We start from the raw sequence: 14,837 nt of genomic DNA, 5'->3' as shown, positions 1-14,837 counted from the left end.
TCTTGAAGATCAAAATCCGTATTGCTCTGGTGGAAAAGAAACTGGTTACATTTTAACAGGCTTATATAGAAGATTCAATTTGCATTAATTTAAACATGTCTCAGGTATTAAAAACTGGTATTTAAAATGCTTGTAAATATTAATTATGTTTTTAATTTTGTAAAATAAAGGCTTTTTTAACCACTGGTATTAAAGTTTTGTCTTTTCCAGCTGTAAATTGCTGGCCTTGGAACATTACACTCAATTTCTGTTGGTGTAGGAACAATTTTCATTGTACTTTTGCCAGTGCCCACATATTCCCATTTTCATAAACTGCCATTGTGTATACATGTCTGCTTATTATAATTGGATTTTCTTCTCTAAAACTGAGTGTGGGGGCAGCTAGGTGGCACAGTGGATAGAGCACTGGCCCTGGAGTCAGGAGTACCTCAGTTCAAATCTGGCCTCAGACACTTATTACCTAGCTATGTGACCTTCAGCAAGTCACTTAACCCCATTGCCTTGCAAAAAAAAAAAAAAGGCTGATTGTGAATACTTGTGTATTGTATATATTCTGGCCTTGATTCTAAGGTTTATAGCTTTCCTCACTTGACCTATTCAGGGGGCAGACTTTCAGAATCAGAAAGGATCTTATCAACTTCATTTTAGAAGTGTAGAAATTGACTAAGTACTCTGAGCTAGGGAGTATACAGAGGGGACAGGCAGAAATACTTTAGTCCTCTACAACTATAAAGAGATGTGATCAAAAGTTACATAGTAGTTACACTTGTCTGACCTAGAACTGGGAGATTTAAGTGCTTTCTTAGAAGTAAAACAAATGTAATACATTTACATTACAAATGCATTTAATTACAAAGGAATAATGGCAGAAAAGAGTAGTTGTCATGACAGAATTTTACTTTAAAGAGGAGTTTTGGTTATGTTTATTTTTAATGCAGGATATACTTATGGTGGCAAAGTTAAGGGCCATGAGATTTTGTGATTACCCATCTTTCTTCCTCAAGACACCAAAAGCTTTTATTTCTCAGATAAAGAAAGATGGGTAATCACAAAATCCTGTGTACACATCTGGTACCTACCTGATTGTAAATTAGACTTAAGAGCTCTTCACTCTTGTGTCTGTGCACATACACACATTATGTATAGGTATGTCTATGTAGTTTTTTTCTTATACTGTTAGCTATATTCTGTAATGTTGAACTGCATTTTGCATAGTAATACACTGACTATAGTTACATAAAAAAAGCATTAAATTATACATAGAACTGAATTAGTCAAAATATAAAAACAATTGATCATTATGACTTTGCTATTGTCAACCTGGGAAGTGGTTCCGTGACCTCTCTAAACCTAAATGAAAGGATTAGAATCTAGATTATCTCTGATGAGTTCTCCAACTCTAAATCCTTGATCCTTTGTCAACTGCTCTTGTCTATTGGTCTGGCATGAAAACCCTAACTGACCAAACTGTTTTTTGATAACTAATCAACTCAGGGGCTAAAGAAGCACATGACAACTGAAAATTTAGATTAGAATGTTAATTTTGTTCTTCATATATGCAGGAAGGAATCAGAGTTGCTCTGTATCTTGATAGAATTCTGCTTATAGGTGTTTCAGTAGTTTCACTATCTGGTTCCTTTATACCCAGGCAAAATATTATAATTACAAATGTAATTACAAATTGTACTAAGAGTAGTCCTCACTGAAATCTCAGAATATTATGAGCTAGAACTAAATTCCTTGCAGTTCAGCAAATCCTTTTGAACCTACTCCTGTGTAAGGGCTTTCTCTCTGGCTAACACTCATTTTAACATTATTGTCTGCTATTCCTGCTGTGCAATTTACTGAAAATTCTCAAACCTTCATCTTTGTTTAACAACTAGCATAAGTTTATATTCTCAAGTTCCCACCACAACAGACTTTCTTTCCAATTTGAAATTATTTGCTGAAACTTAAGTACATGGTGAAAATCAAATGGTTTTATTAAGACACCCTCTGTACCCAAATAAAGCCATTTAACATTTAAAAAAAACCCCAAATTTTTATTATCAACCTCAAGAACATACCTGGTCAAAATAGTTGTGTTTTCTTTTCTCCTATATTCTGTTATTGATAGTATCCATCTGCACCCAGGTGATTTTTATTTTTAAAAAGAACTAAAAACTAGAAAATCTCAGGAGTTGGAAGATACCTTAGCAGTGAAAGATTTGTGTGCAGCTTAAAATGATCTACAAAGCTTACAATGATACAAAGTCCCTTTGAAGATGATATATTCATTTTTTAGACAGTTGCTGATCTAGGTAACTTTTTTCCATTTTGTTGAGCTGAAATCTGTCTCTTTATACCTTCCATTCATTAGCCCTAAAGGAATGAACTCTAATGGATGAATGACAAACCTTGATACTACCATTCTTATAGTGTTTACTTTTAATGACCAATTTAGATGGCTGACCTTGTTTAGCCTAAATTCAAAAATCACTTTTAAACGCAACCAAAATGTACCATTACCACAGTTTATTAAAAAACATGAGCAAAAATAGAGGTGCTCTTAAATGTAAATTATAAAGACATTTTAGATGCCTTTCCTCAGAGTAGTAAGGGTGCTTGCCCTTATAGTCCTGAAACATTTGGTACCTTTAGCAACTGAACTAGTCAAACAAATGTGTACTATATTGGTCTAAGTAGAGGCAATTTCTTAAAAAAATTATCTTTGAAAGGAGGGAAAAATCCTAAATATGAGAACTGCATTTCTACATCATGAGACTTTAGCTTTCCATACATAATGAATTGCCAAGTGCCAGTTCTTTGCATTTGGAAATTTTTTTTTGGGGGGTGAGCGACACATGTGAGAAAAAAACTTACTGAGAGCATTTAGGATTAGTCTGTATTTTGACTTTCCTTGTCAAACCTGGATGCTGAGAGAAGAGACAAGATACCATAAATGACGCAGGTTGGCAATAACTCATCTTCACAGAAGCATATGTTTTAAAATTTTACTTAAAGGTAGCCTGTATATTTAAGAATGTAACACTTTTATCACAATAGAAAAAACAAAGCTTTCTCCTATTCGAGTAAAATCTACAAGTTTTGAAGGTCACTGAGATTGCTATCCTGGGTAATTTCTGAGCAACAACTGCTGGCCTGCTATCATTCTTCCTTCAACAGAAAATGATAGTTGAGGTGAAAAGTCCTTTTTTGTAATTTCACAAGCAGAGTTGGGGTCCATTATGGACCAGTTAGTCTGAGCACATCTGGCCCTTGTTTTATGGACCATCTTTCAAAAGTGTCTACAAGCTTGGGGAGAAAGGCCACAGAGGAACAAATTGCAGAAGTGAAAAGATGTCCTGTATCTCAGCCTAGGTGTAATAAGTCTTCAACTGAAGGGCTTAAAATTCACGTGCAGAAAATCTGATAACTTCTTTTGTAAATTTTACTTTTGCCATATTTCTGAAGGAGTTCCAAGGCTTGTTGCTGCATCTCCAGACTCAAATAGCCAGAATACTGGGATCCAATATGAAGCATTACAAGACAACATTCTAACACATCAGGAAAGGGAAAGATCTGAAAGGCAAGAGAGGTCAACATAAATTGGGAAGGTCCCTGGATATGTAATACTTTTCAAAGGATAAAACTCAAAACATGAATTCCAGTAGTTAAGATTATTACTCTTAAAGAATTTAAAATTTAGCATACTGTCAGATCAAGTTTTATTTTTAATTTATATAAGCAAGAATTGAGCTTTATTTGTAACTAAATTAGTTTATAAAGTGTTTTTCACGAAGTCTCTTATTTGATAAATTAACCTTGTGAGTCTGGTAATGCAAGAACCTTTGTTGTCATTTTAGAGTTGGGAAAATAAAATGTGATAAATAAAAATAAAGTGAGAATGAGTTGTTCAAGGTGTTAGGGAAAATAAAATAGTTGGTAGACCTGAGATTCTGACACAAGACTTGATTTCAAGTCTAAGGTTTTTGCCCTATTTCACCTGTATTTTTCCTTTTCCCATCTTGATTTGCAACCTTTATGTTTACCCACAATTGCCAAAATTACTCTGGCCATTCACCAATATGTAGGTTCAGAATGACTTGTTTTCTACATGTATCTAAACTGTTCACAGAGCAGTTTTTATTCAGAATAATGGTGTTTGAGACTACATATTAATGAATTATTAATAATAATAATGAGACAATAATGAAGTTCAGAAAATGAATGGGGCTACATTTATGCATGAATCTTAATCTGGTAAACTGAAAAGATATAACTTTTTTACAAAGAACATGGTGCTACATCTTACCTTAATACTCTCAGGAAATCCTGCCATTTTTTTATTTGCTTCTGTAAGTTGTTTTGTCAACTCGGCCAGAGAAACTGGTTCATTTACTTGTTCTTTACTGTTAACAGAATACAGAACCACTCATATTTTGCTCAACTAATTGCATGCTTATCTTGTGCATATAAAAATCAAGGAGAAATATTTAATATAAAACAGTTTAAAAACCAAATATTGAATACAATTTTTAAAATATAAAAAAAGATCATTATTTTCAATACTTTTAGGTATTTACCTGATTTGAGATACCCCCTGCATCATTTCTGACACTGATTTTTAAAGGGAGGATTTTTTAAATTTAATTTTATTCATATATTACTAGAATAAACCTAATACCCCTTCCCCCACAAAAATATAAAACATCATGAGAAGTAAAAGTAAAAGAGCGAGCAAAAATGTATTTCAGTCTGTGTTTTGATACCTTCAGGTCTGTCTTGGGTCAATCACATTCTTTATCATAAGTCCATCATAGAAGTTAACTAAGGAAGGAATTATTTTTAGTCCAAAAGTATGATGATGTCTTTCAGAATATATAAAAATCATTCTCAAATGTCCAGAGATCTATTTGTGACTGCTTACTTTTTTTTTTTTGTAAGGCAATGGGGTTAAGTGGCTTGCCCAAGGCCACACGGCTAGGTAATTATTAAGTGTCTGAGGCTGGATTTAAACTCAGGTACTCCTGACTCCAAGGCCAGTGCTCTATCCACTGCGCCACCTAGCCACCCCGACTGCTTACTTTTTATGACTATTCAATAAAGGCAGCTTAATTAATTTATTTTTAGGTTTTTGCAAGGCAAATGGGGTTAAGTGGCTTGTCCAAGGCCACACAGCTAGGTAATTATTAAGTGTTTGAGACTGGATTTGAACCCAGGTACTCCTGAATCCAGGGCTGGTGCTTTATCCACCACAACCTAGCCTGAGGCAGCTTAATTAAAAAAAAATGCATAGAGTTGAACACAATGGGTATTCAAGAAAGTGCTATTTTGTTAAAATTTTTGAACTTAAAAGTATTAATAAATCAAATCTCACTTTACAACTGTTTATAGATTTAGATCTGTAAATTTCTTAATCTATAGATGTAGGTAATTTAGTCATTTAGTGAAACCTCATTTTTATAGATCAGGAAAGTGAAAGAAAAATGCCAAGCATCAAGATTCAGTATGGGTGGAGCTCAAAATTTCAACACAAAACATCCCTGAAACATTACTGGTCACTCTTGTATTCAAAGCTATCTATAGTAATGAAAAACATGATCTAAATCATTATTGATGAAAAACAAATTACTAAAGCAATTCTGTCCAATTCATTTCTGCATGTGGATATTTTTCTTTTTCTTTTTTTTGCAAGGCAATGGGGTTAAGTGGCTTGCCCAAGGCCACACAGCTTAGGTAATCATTAAGTGTATGAGGCCGGATTTGAACTCAGGTACACCTGACTCCAGGGCGGGTGCTCTATCCACTGTGCCACCTAGCAGCCCCTTGCATGTGGATATTCTTAAAAAAATAGTTAACGGTCTGAGTGGACTTGGGTTTTTTCCCTATTGCTTCCTTTTCCTCTATTTCAGCTAAGTTGTTTTTTTCTCATATTCCTCATATATATCAACCCAAAGCACTAATGACTAATGCATACATATCGATTTTTTAATATATACTAAGTATATAAAATTATATATTAAACAAAATTATATGACTATGTAATGTATGTAAAATATAAATTTGTCTCTTGGATTTATGATTTCATGGGAGGAAACTGTGAAGAAATTCTGTCTTCAACAGATGGGCAACTATTCCACAGCTGCTCATTTTTAAAGAGTTACCCAGAACATGGATTAAATGACTTGCCAAGGATCAGTCTGTCAGAGGTGGCACTCAGGGTTTTACTCGAGGCTGGTCCTCTACAAATACCATGTCACATTGTGCCTCTTTAAATTCATTCATAATTTAATCATTCCCTATCTAGCTACAGGAAATTTCAGGTGTTTGCATTTTAGTTGCTGTATTTATCTGTTATGTTATCTCTGACAATATGGTGGCACTTCCCCTACATAGAAATTTACTGGTTTTAGGAAGCTCTTGGCAGTTAGCTATAAATGGCTTCCTGTAGGAATTTTAAACTTTAAAAAGTTCAGTATGTAAGCATTTAAAATTTTTTATGTTTGCTCTAATTCCTAAAATTTTTAAATTAAATGAGAAAGCACGTGGCTTCTATCTTATACTCTTATTTTAGATGTTTTCCATACCTTTGGCTGTCATGATTTTCAGAATACAGTTGAGGCTTCAAGTAATTATCTCCTTCTTCAGTATTGTTCATTGTAGCTTTACAGAGCTGATTTCTCTGATGTTGACGGATCATTTCTGCTAATGTTTCTTGCACCTCTGTGATAGCTTTCTGGGTGTTCTGGAGATCTGCATGCATTTGAGAAATGAGAACCTCACACGCACTCAATGTGGGCTGTTTTTCCTCTGTGTTTCTTTGGTTTTCTTCCAAAGCTGTACTCAATATGTCTATTTGGGGGAGAACATCACTCAGCTGGGTGAGGGCTTCAGGGTCAGTTACTTCTGGACTGGAAGTATCAGACAGATCATTCTGCTCACCACCAGAGGCAATGTCAGTAAAGGGCATTGGACCTGCCACACATGGTCTCTGAATGAGGGGAGTCCTGGGCATGTTCCACCAGAGGTCATAGAGCTGTCCATATGAGAAAAAGGCCTCTAAACTTTTAAAAGCTGGCTCTTCACCCTGTTTCTCTTTTAAATGATCACAGCCTAAGGGGAGAGAAAGTGAGATGTGACTTCCCAAATGTTTAGTTGCCTGAAATGTCCTATTGCCCTCGAGGGCTTATTTTCCAAGTATAATTTTTATTACCGTGATCTCTCATTTTGACCCTATGAGAGGAGACAGTAGTTTCTATTGGAACTGCTGTAATTTTGGAGGCTTAAGACTAAGCCTCAACCAAACTGCACACTGAAAGCTAGTGGCCAAAGGGAGTTAAGTCCTAGTGCTAGGAAAGAGCTGATCTACTATAGATGGGGGAATGCATATTAAAAGCAGGAGAAAAGAAGCACTTCACAACTGTAGGGATTGCTTAAACAAGCAGTTTCTACACTTTGTTTCTGTAGAACCCTGGCAATCTAGTCAGATCTTTATTCTTCAGTAGCTAATTACGAAGCCTGGAGACTATCCAAGACATTTCTTTTTTAGAGCTGATTTCCTGTGATTCCCTTTTGGTTCTGTAGAACTGTTCCCTTTGATGGGTGAAATAAGAACAAAAGAAAACACTCAACTCAGTACTTTTGGTATCTTTCAATCCTGTTGGAAAATCTGAAATTATTGAGGAAAATGAACTGTTTGGATTATTTATGGCTCTTAATGACATATGCCACTCCCTGTCTCCCATCATCAACTGTTAACCACTAAGAACCAAATCAGAGGGTCTTCTGGGTTGTGGAGAAAAAGCAAGTAATGTGAAACTGTCAAAGTGATTTTTGTAATTTGGCCCTGAAGAAAGGAAAGCTACTTGCCTTTGGGAAGAAAGAGAGTACAGATTTCTTGCATTAGAGTAAAGTTTCCTGAGTCATAGCTCCGTGTCACAGCTGCAAGGAGAGCTCTGACAGTTTCATACCAGGAGGCAGTCTGTTGGCTCAGCACTGCTAAGGTCAGATCATGGGAGATGTGGAACAGGAGCTAGAACAAGAAGCCAAAGTCTCAGTTAATTATCTTTCCACTTCAGCAACAAAGAATGGTATCAACATTTAGCTGGAATATCCTTCCAGCAGGGCCCTGTGGACAATTTGGGACCAGGAATTTCTTGATAATGCAAACTAACAAGGGCCCATCTTGGTTTCTAGAGAAATTTCTATAGTTGCATGACAATTCACATGCACAGCAGTCAGAAGTATTTTAATAGTATTTTTTTCCATGGAAAAAGTTTTCAACATTCAATTTTGTAAAACTCAGAGTTACAAGTTTTACTTCCTCCCTCCTTTCCCCAAGATAGCAAGCAATCTGATATAGTTCATACATACACAAACATAATGATTAGAATTTCTGAAACAATATATCAGTTTCTAAGTCTTGTTCCACCTACATAACAGATCACTTCTGGTCCCCCAAAATGTATTACTGCTTTACAAGTGAATGGGAACACAAACTGATCTGAAATTGACTTGGCTTTAATGATACTGAAGAAGGTATCTTTGGTACTCGCTGATGTTTGTTTTAAATCTCACTCTGAAAATTCCAAGTGGCCTATAGAACATTAACACACAAGAACTGGAAGGAACAATAGAGACCATCTAATTCAACCTACTCATTTTATACATGAGGCATCTGAAGCTCAGAAGCCATAACTAATTAAATGGAAGAACTAGAATCCAGGTCTTCCGACTTCAACTTCAGAATTCTTTAAAGAAAGTTCATGTTTTCATTTAGAGGAATGAATTGTGGAACTCAGAAGTAAATAAACTGCTATTCTACTAGTTTATATGTAGAATAGATTCTTATTCTTGAGTAGGAAGAGTAGCTATGAATAACACAATTGTTACCTGTTTGGAAAGAGTATGACCTGTGGCAGGTGGATATTCAATACCACGTAGTTGCTGAAATGCTGCCTGGTACTGTTCTGTAGTCTCCAAGTCAAATGTGTTCTTCCATACTGTCATTACACTTTCCATGAAGGAACTCTCAGTCCTGATGGCCCAGCTATGGTAGGAAGGGAAGGAGGAACTTTTCCATTCTGGTGGCTGTCTTTCCTCCAGATGCTTGGACAGTAATTCATGAAGACAAAACACTAAACGTTGACCCTAGAACACAATAAACCAGAAAGGAACTTTTATTCAAGAATCAAGGGGAAAAGTCAAGAAAAGAACCAGCTATAACCAACAAAAGGTCTAGGACTAGTGGATGGGAGGTTGTCCTGGACAACTCCAGGTTATGAGGCACTTTCATAAATTAAATTTTAATTATAATTCACAAAGTAGCTCATTCTACTTTATAATCTGGCCTATGCTAAGAATAATGGTCAAGACCATGGTACAGTTTATCAAGAAGTAGAACAAGCATAATGAAACTTGGATATTTAGTCACATTGGGCACAAACACCTTATTTTCTATTTCAGTTTGGCATTCTTTATACTCTGCCAAGAAGGGAGACTCACCAGCAGACATTCTTGTTGCTGGAGAACTTCCTGAGCTCCCACCCAGTTCCTGATTGACAGCAGCTCTTGGGCACATCTGAAAGAGAACGATGAAGACAGCTCCTTCTCTTCGGCGATAAGTGCTAACTCTGCAGCTGTTCTAAGAGAAGCCACATCCCCCTTTTTGGCAAGCACTTTAGCTGCATCATAGGCAGAGGTAGCTCCTAAGTAGCTAAAACATGAACAGAAAAAGAGTATTGACAGAGAAATGATAAAAATAGTGAACTCTGGATATATTCTAGAATAGATCTCTACATTCCCAACTCTGCCCCCCCCCCCCATTAACTTCATGATTTTTCTTAAAATGTTTCCTTCATGGTGGGATGTAGTGTAGCTTAGTAAATGGAAAATAAGAGCAGATCAACAAATACTATCAATATAGACTTGAACCCAATACAAACATCTTTTTCCTCCCAAATCTATCTTATATCTATATAACCTTAGTGTCAGAATAGGTTTTTTTGGTCTCTTCCCCATCTATGCCTATGAGTTTTTCCTCCCCTTTTCAAGGAGAATCTCATTTTAGGAGTTCTCAAAAGCCCAATTTTTTAGAACAGTATTTGTTGAACTTACGAGAACTTTCTCTGAATATTGAACTTCCTATTTTGCCTATTTGTTGATACAATGCTACAGGGATAGCATGTATTTGGCTGCACTTGCTAAATGGCTCCAATGGCTCAGACATAAGGAGGTAGGCTAATTTTGTCTTCAAGCCTGACTGGTTAATTCTCAGTAGACATCTCCTTATGGCTGCTCTTCTTGCATGAAATGCTCCTCTTTGTTGGTGCTTATAGAAGGTTTTGCACTCTGAATTCTTATTTAGTGTCCTTGGTGCTTACCATTTGGCTGCCATGGCATAATGGCCATCTCTTTCAAGGATTGCTCCCCAGCTGCTGTACAGGTCTTTTAATATCGGGTCCTCTGGTCGTAGCCGGGCCTTGGCAATTGCAATGGCTTCCCTAGAGCAAGAAGTTTTATGTTTAAAAGATGGTGGGAGAAAAAAGTCCGAATATCCAACACTGCCTTTTACTTATGAATAGAAGGAAATATGGCATATTTTTTCAAATGTTTATTAATGGCACTGATAAATACAAAAAGACCTCTGGATGTGGTGTCAGAAAACTGGGATCTGAGTTGTCCTGCTATCATTTAGGAATCATCTTGCTTTTTCTACCCTCCACCCTCTCAATTTGAGAATCCTGACTTAAAATTTAATGCAAAAATTTAGGACATTTGCTTCCTTATCTCACTCATAAAGCTTTTATCAATCTTTTTCCTTCACCCTTGTCTTAAATGAAGAGGTGGTCGTCCTTCTTGTCAAGGCAAATCCTTCTACATGCATATGTGATCCTATAGCCACTCCTTCTCCAGCTGAATGTCCCTACCATCATCCCTATCCTTTCACTTAATGCCATTGTCTACTGGCTGTTTTTCTTTTGCCTACAAAAATCCATATCTATACTCAAAAAGCCTCACTTAATCCAACTATTCCTACTAGTTATGGTCCCATATCACTTCTGACTAAACTCTTTTAGAAAGCTATCTATAATTAGTGTACCTTTTTTTCTGCACACTTCTAGAGGGAATGTTTGGACTAGTACTGTTGCTGTTTTCTTGGAATGTTGAAATTTGTGACATTCTAGGATCTCAGGGATACCTCAGGCCCCTGGGTACCTGACAACTTTCACTGATTCTAAGGTGTAGAATTCAGGACAAGATCTAATAATTGGGCTGGAGTGCTGAAAGTTCTGACCTGGCTGGGTAAGAGCAGCAGACCTGTGATCTTGCCTCTTCTGTGGTTTAAGTCAACAGCTGCTGGTCTCAGCCTCTGATAGTCAGCTGGGAGGCTCTGCAGGGTCAGAGAAAAAAAACTGCAGCTTCCCTATGACTTAGAATTCCTGCCTTGGTTATACTTTGCAGGTTTCAGACTGGGATAGAAACTGGACCGGAGACCTTACTGTCCTCCTGGGGAGGGGGGGAGAAGAGAGGGAGGACTCAAGAGTCACACCACACCATCAATGTTTGATTCCAAACTTGTTCCATTCTCAACACAGCTGAGGGCCTGTGATCATTCTTCACTTTGGAATACCACCTCTGGATATAGGTCATCTCCTCCATCTACCTGGTTTCTCTCTCAACTAGATAGTGAGAGGTGTCACTTGGCACATGTTCCCATAATTCTTCCAAGTTTAGAATCTTATTCACTGGATCTGGGCCCTCTTCTTGTCCTAGTAACTCAGCATTTCCCTGTTCACATACTCCTAGCCAGCTGAAGTCCTCAAGATCTGCAGACCCCTCTACCTCTCTTCCTATGTTGTCCTGGGCTGGAAAAAGGACTCACTGTGATTATTTTGTGGATTTTGATCAGGCTTAGTTAATTTTCTGGATCTGTTTATAGGTATTGGAATGAGAGATCTTAGCTGTATTTTACTCCACCATTTTGATTCTACTTCATCAATGATCTCCTAACTGCCAAATCTAATGACTTTTTTTCAATCTCCATCCCTCTTGACCTCTTTGTAACTTCTGACAATGCTGATCACCCTCTTCTTGACATTTTCTCTCTAGATTTACATGACTCTCTCCTGGTACCTGTCCTTTGTCTCCTCAGTTTCCTTTGCTGAATTCTCCAAGTTGCTCTCATTAACTGAGGGTATTCTGCAAGGCTTTGTTCTGAGTTGCCTTCTCCTTTGCTGAGTTTACTGGCTCCACTTATCTAGACCTATTCTCTTTTTTGACCTTCAGACTCTTATCTCAAACTATTTATTGGACATCTGAAACTGGATGTCTTGTGGATACTCTAAGCTTGATATGTTTCAAACTGAACCCTTTATCAATGAACTTTCCCCAACCCTTTTCCTATTTTTCCTATCACCGTGGAAGGCACCAATAACCTCCTAGTCATGTAGGTCTCACCATTATTCCTCTTTTGTTATTCCTCACATCTAAGGTGGTGCCAATCCCTATTAATTTTACCTTCCTATCATCCTTTACATACCTTCTTCTCTCCTCTAACATTGCCATCACCTTGGTGCTAGCTCTTATCACCTTTCCAAATGGACTACTTTAATAGCCCACTGGTTCATCTTCCCATCTCAAGACTTTCACCAATCCAGTCTATTTACCATTCTGATGTCAAACTTATCTTCCCAAAGCCTGTCTGATTATGTCACTCCCTTATTTAAAACTTTTTAGTGGCTTCCTAACACCTTTAGGACCAAACATAAAAGTCTCTCCTTGGCCTTTAAAGCCCTTCATAATCCAACTTTCCTGCCTTACATCCCCCACTTAACTCAATTTCAGTGACACTGGCCACCTTGCTGCTTCTCAGACAAGACATTACATCTTGCAACTCTGGACATTTCACTGGATGATTTAGCCTGGCATTCTTTCCTTACTTCCTCTCCAACTCCTGCCTTCCTTCAAGTCCCAGCTATAATCTCATCCCCTTAAAGTCTTTCAAATCCCTCTTAATGCCTTTCCTCTGCTGAATACCCCCCAGTTTAACTTGTGTGTATGTGTCTATTAGTGTGTTTTGTATATAGTTGTTTTTAATGTGATTTCCTCATTAGATAATGAGCTCCCCGTGTGCAGGGACTGTTTTTTGCCTTTCTTTGTAACTCTAGAGCTTAGTTAACATAGTGACTGGATGCAGAGGGCTATTTGTTGACCTATATAATTATTGCTATTATCCTCTCAGTTCACCTATATATAAAATGCAGATATCAAAATTGTTGCTACTTACATTACAGGGCTGCTATGAAGAAAATGCTTTATGATGATTTATAAAGAGGTTACAGAATTATGAATCTTTATTACTCTTGCTGGTTCATTTAACAAACACAATACCTGGAGTAGACATTCCTAAACATCAAATAATCAGGGATTGTTTAATGATCAATCAAGACTCAGCTTTCACTATCAACTACCCTTTCTAGGTCCTTTTTCCTTTGGGTTTTCATGACATTGCTCTCTAGGTTCACCTTCTATCACACTGCTCCTTCTCAGTCTCTTTTGCTGGATCACCATCCAAAATCCCTACTAACTATATTCCCACAAGGGGAAAAAGTCTTGTTTTTGTCTCTTACACTTGCTCTCTTTTTACCTCATATCAAATTGAGACATACTTGCTTTTATCTCTAGAACACATCTTCTACTAGTTTTACCTCTCCATTTCAAGTGGTTAGCACCTGATCACCTCCTGTTTAGACAACTGCAATAAACTCTATGTTGCTTCCAGTCCTCCTCTTCCATCCATCCAATGCAAGGTTACCAGAACCTTCTTCCTAAAGCATAGATCTGACCATTAACTCCCTTGTGCAGCAATCTTAATAGGCTTCTTTTCCCGAAACCTATAGTTTGGCATTTAAAGTTCTTAAGTCTAATTCTTACCTATTTATGGCACATTACTATGACCTTCACAAATTCTGTGATGCAGTCAAATGGGCTTCCCTGCTATGTCCAGACCTTGGCGTTCTACATCCACCTTCACAAGCTGTCCTCTTGTGTCTGAAATGCATTCCTTCTTCATCCCTGCCTTTTAGAATCCTCAACTTCCTTTAAAACTCAACTCTAGCACCAATTTCTATGTGTATCCTTACCTTTTCCTGACCTCTTACTTATGCTTCCTACCCTCCTCAAATTACCTTGTATTTACTTATCTGTGAAAATGCTGTGTTATCCATCTCGCCCCTCCTCCCATGGAGTATCAATGTATTAGGGCAGGAAGCTCTTATTTTTGCCTTTGCATCCTCCCTGGCTACTAGTGCTGATAACAGAGAAAGAATAAATACTTATACTAACTTGATTTGGATGTGCCCAGGCAGAGTGTTGTGGAACACAGAAAATGGAATTGTGTCACTAGATTTCAAATCCTGGTGCTGTCGTTTTATTAGCTATTTTGAGTAAGGGATCTACTTCACTTTTCTCATCTACATCATGAAAATGCTGGAACAAGTGATGCCTAAGGCCCCTTTCAGCTCTAAATCCATGATCCTTTGGTCAACCACAAAAAAGTTAATGAAAGTCTCTGTTCTGACCTATAGAAGTGGTTTGACTTGAGCAGCTCCACAGCTTCATACACCTTATGGATAGAGAGGAGGTGCGAGGCAGCCTTAACATATTGATCCTGGAAACACAGCTGTTTGGCAAAGGCTTCTACTGTCCACAGCCACATCTGGTAGCCAGCTAGAAAGCAAAAGATAACGCATGTATACTTACATGCAAGCATGTAAGTATACATTTAGGAATCTATTCAGATTTTTCCTTTTACTGTAGGATTCTGCAGATCAACTATACCATTAATGTAGGGA

At 37.3% G+C, this 14,837-nt stretch overlaps 1 protein-coding gene across 1 annotated transcript in view; it reads right to left on the bottom strand.

Moving 5' to 3' along the window:
* Window positions 1-2,979: 2,979 nt before the first annotated feature.
* GEMIN5 (gem nuclear organelle associated protein 5) overlaps window positions 2,980-14,837 on the bottom strand; it is a 43,189-nt gene continuing 31,331 nt past the window's right edge. Inside the window, exons 21-28 of the mRNA XM_074212540.1 lie at window positions 14,565-14,712; window positions 10,365-10,484; window positions 9,487-9,697; window positions 8,875-9,132; window positions 7,852-8,014; window positions 6,570-7,095; window positions 4,295-4,391; window positions 2,980-3,561 (exon numbers count right to left, since the gene is read on the bottom strand). Of these exons, the coding sequence (XP_074068641.1) occupies window positions 3,394-3,561; window positions 4,295-4,391; window positions 6,570-7,095; window positions 7,852-8,014; window positions 8,875-9,132; window positions 9,487-9,697; window positions 10,365-10,484; window positions 14,565-14,712 (1,691 nt within the window). The 3' untranslated portion in view covers window positions 2,980-3,393. The remainder of the gene's footprint in view (window positions 3,562-4,294; window positions 4,392-6,569; window positions 7,096-7,851; window positions 8,015-8,874; window positions 9,133-9,486; window positions 9,698-10,364; window positions 10,485-14,564; window positions 14,713-14,837) is intronic.

This window comes from Macrotis lagotis, chromosome 1 (assembly GCF_037893015.1).
Source record: "Macrotis lagotis isolate mMagLag1 chromosome 1, bilby.v1.9.chrom.fasta, whole genome shotgun sequence".
Classification (NCBI taxonomy): Eukaryota; Metazoa; Chordata; class Mammalia; order Peramelemorphia; family Peramelidae; genus Macrotis; species Macrotis lagotis.
Note: the sequence above shows the minus strand (reverse complement) of the source record. Positions and strands in the feature narration are given on the sequence as shown.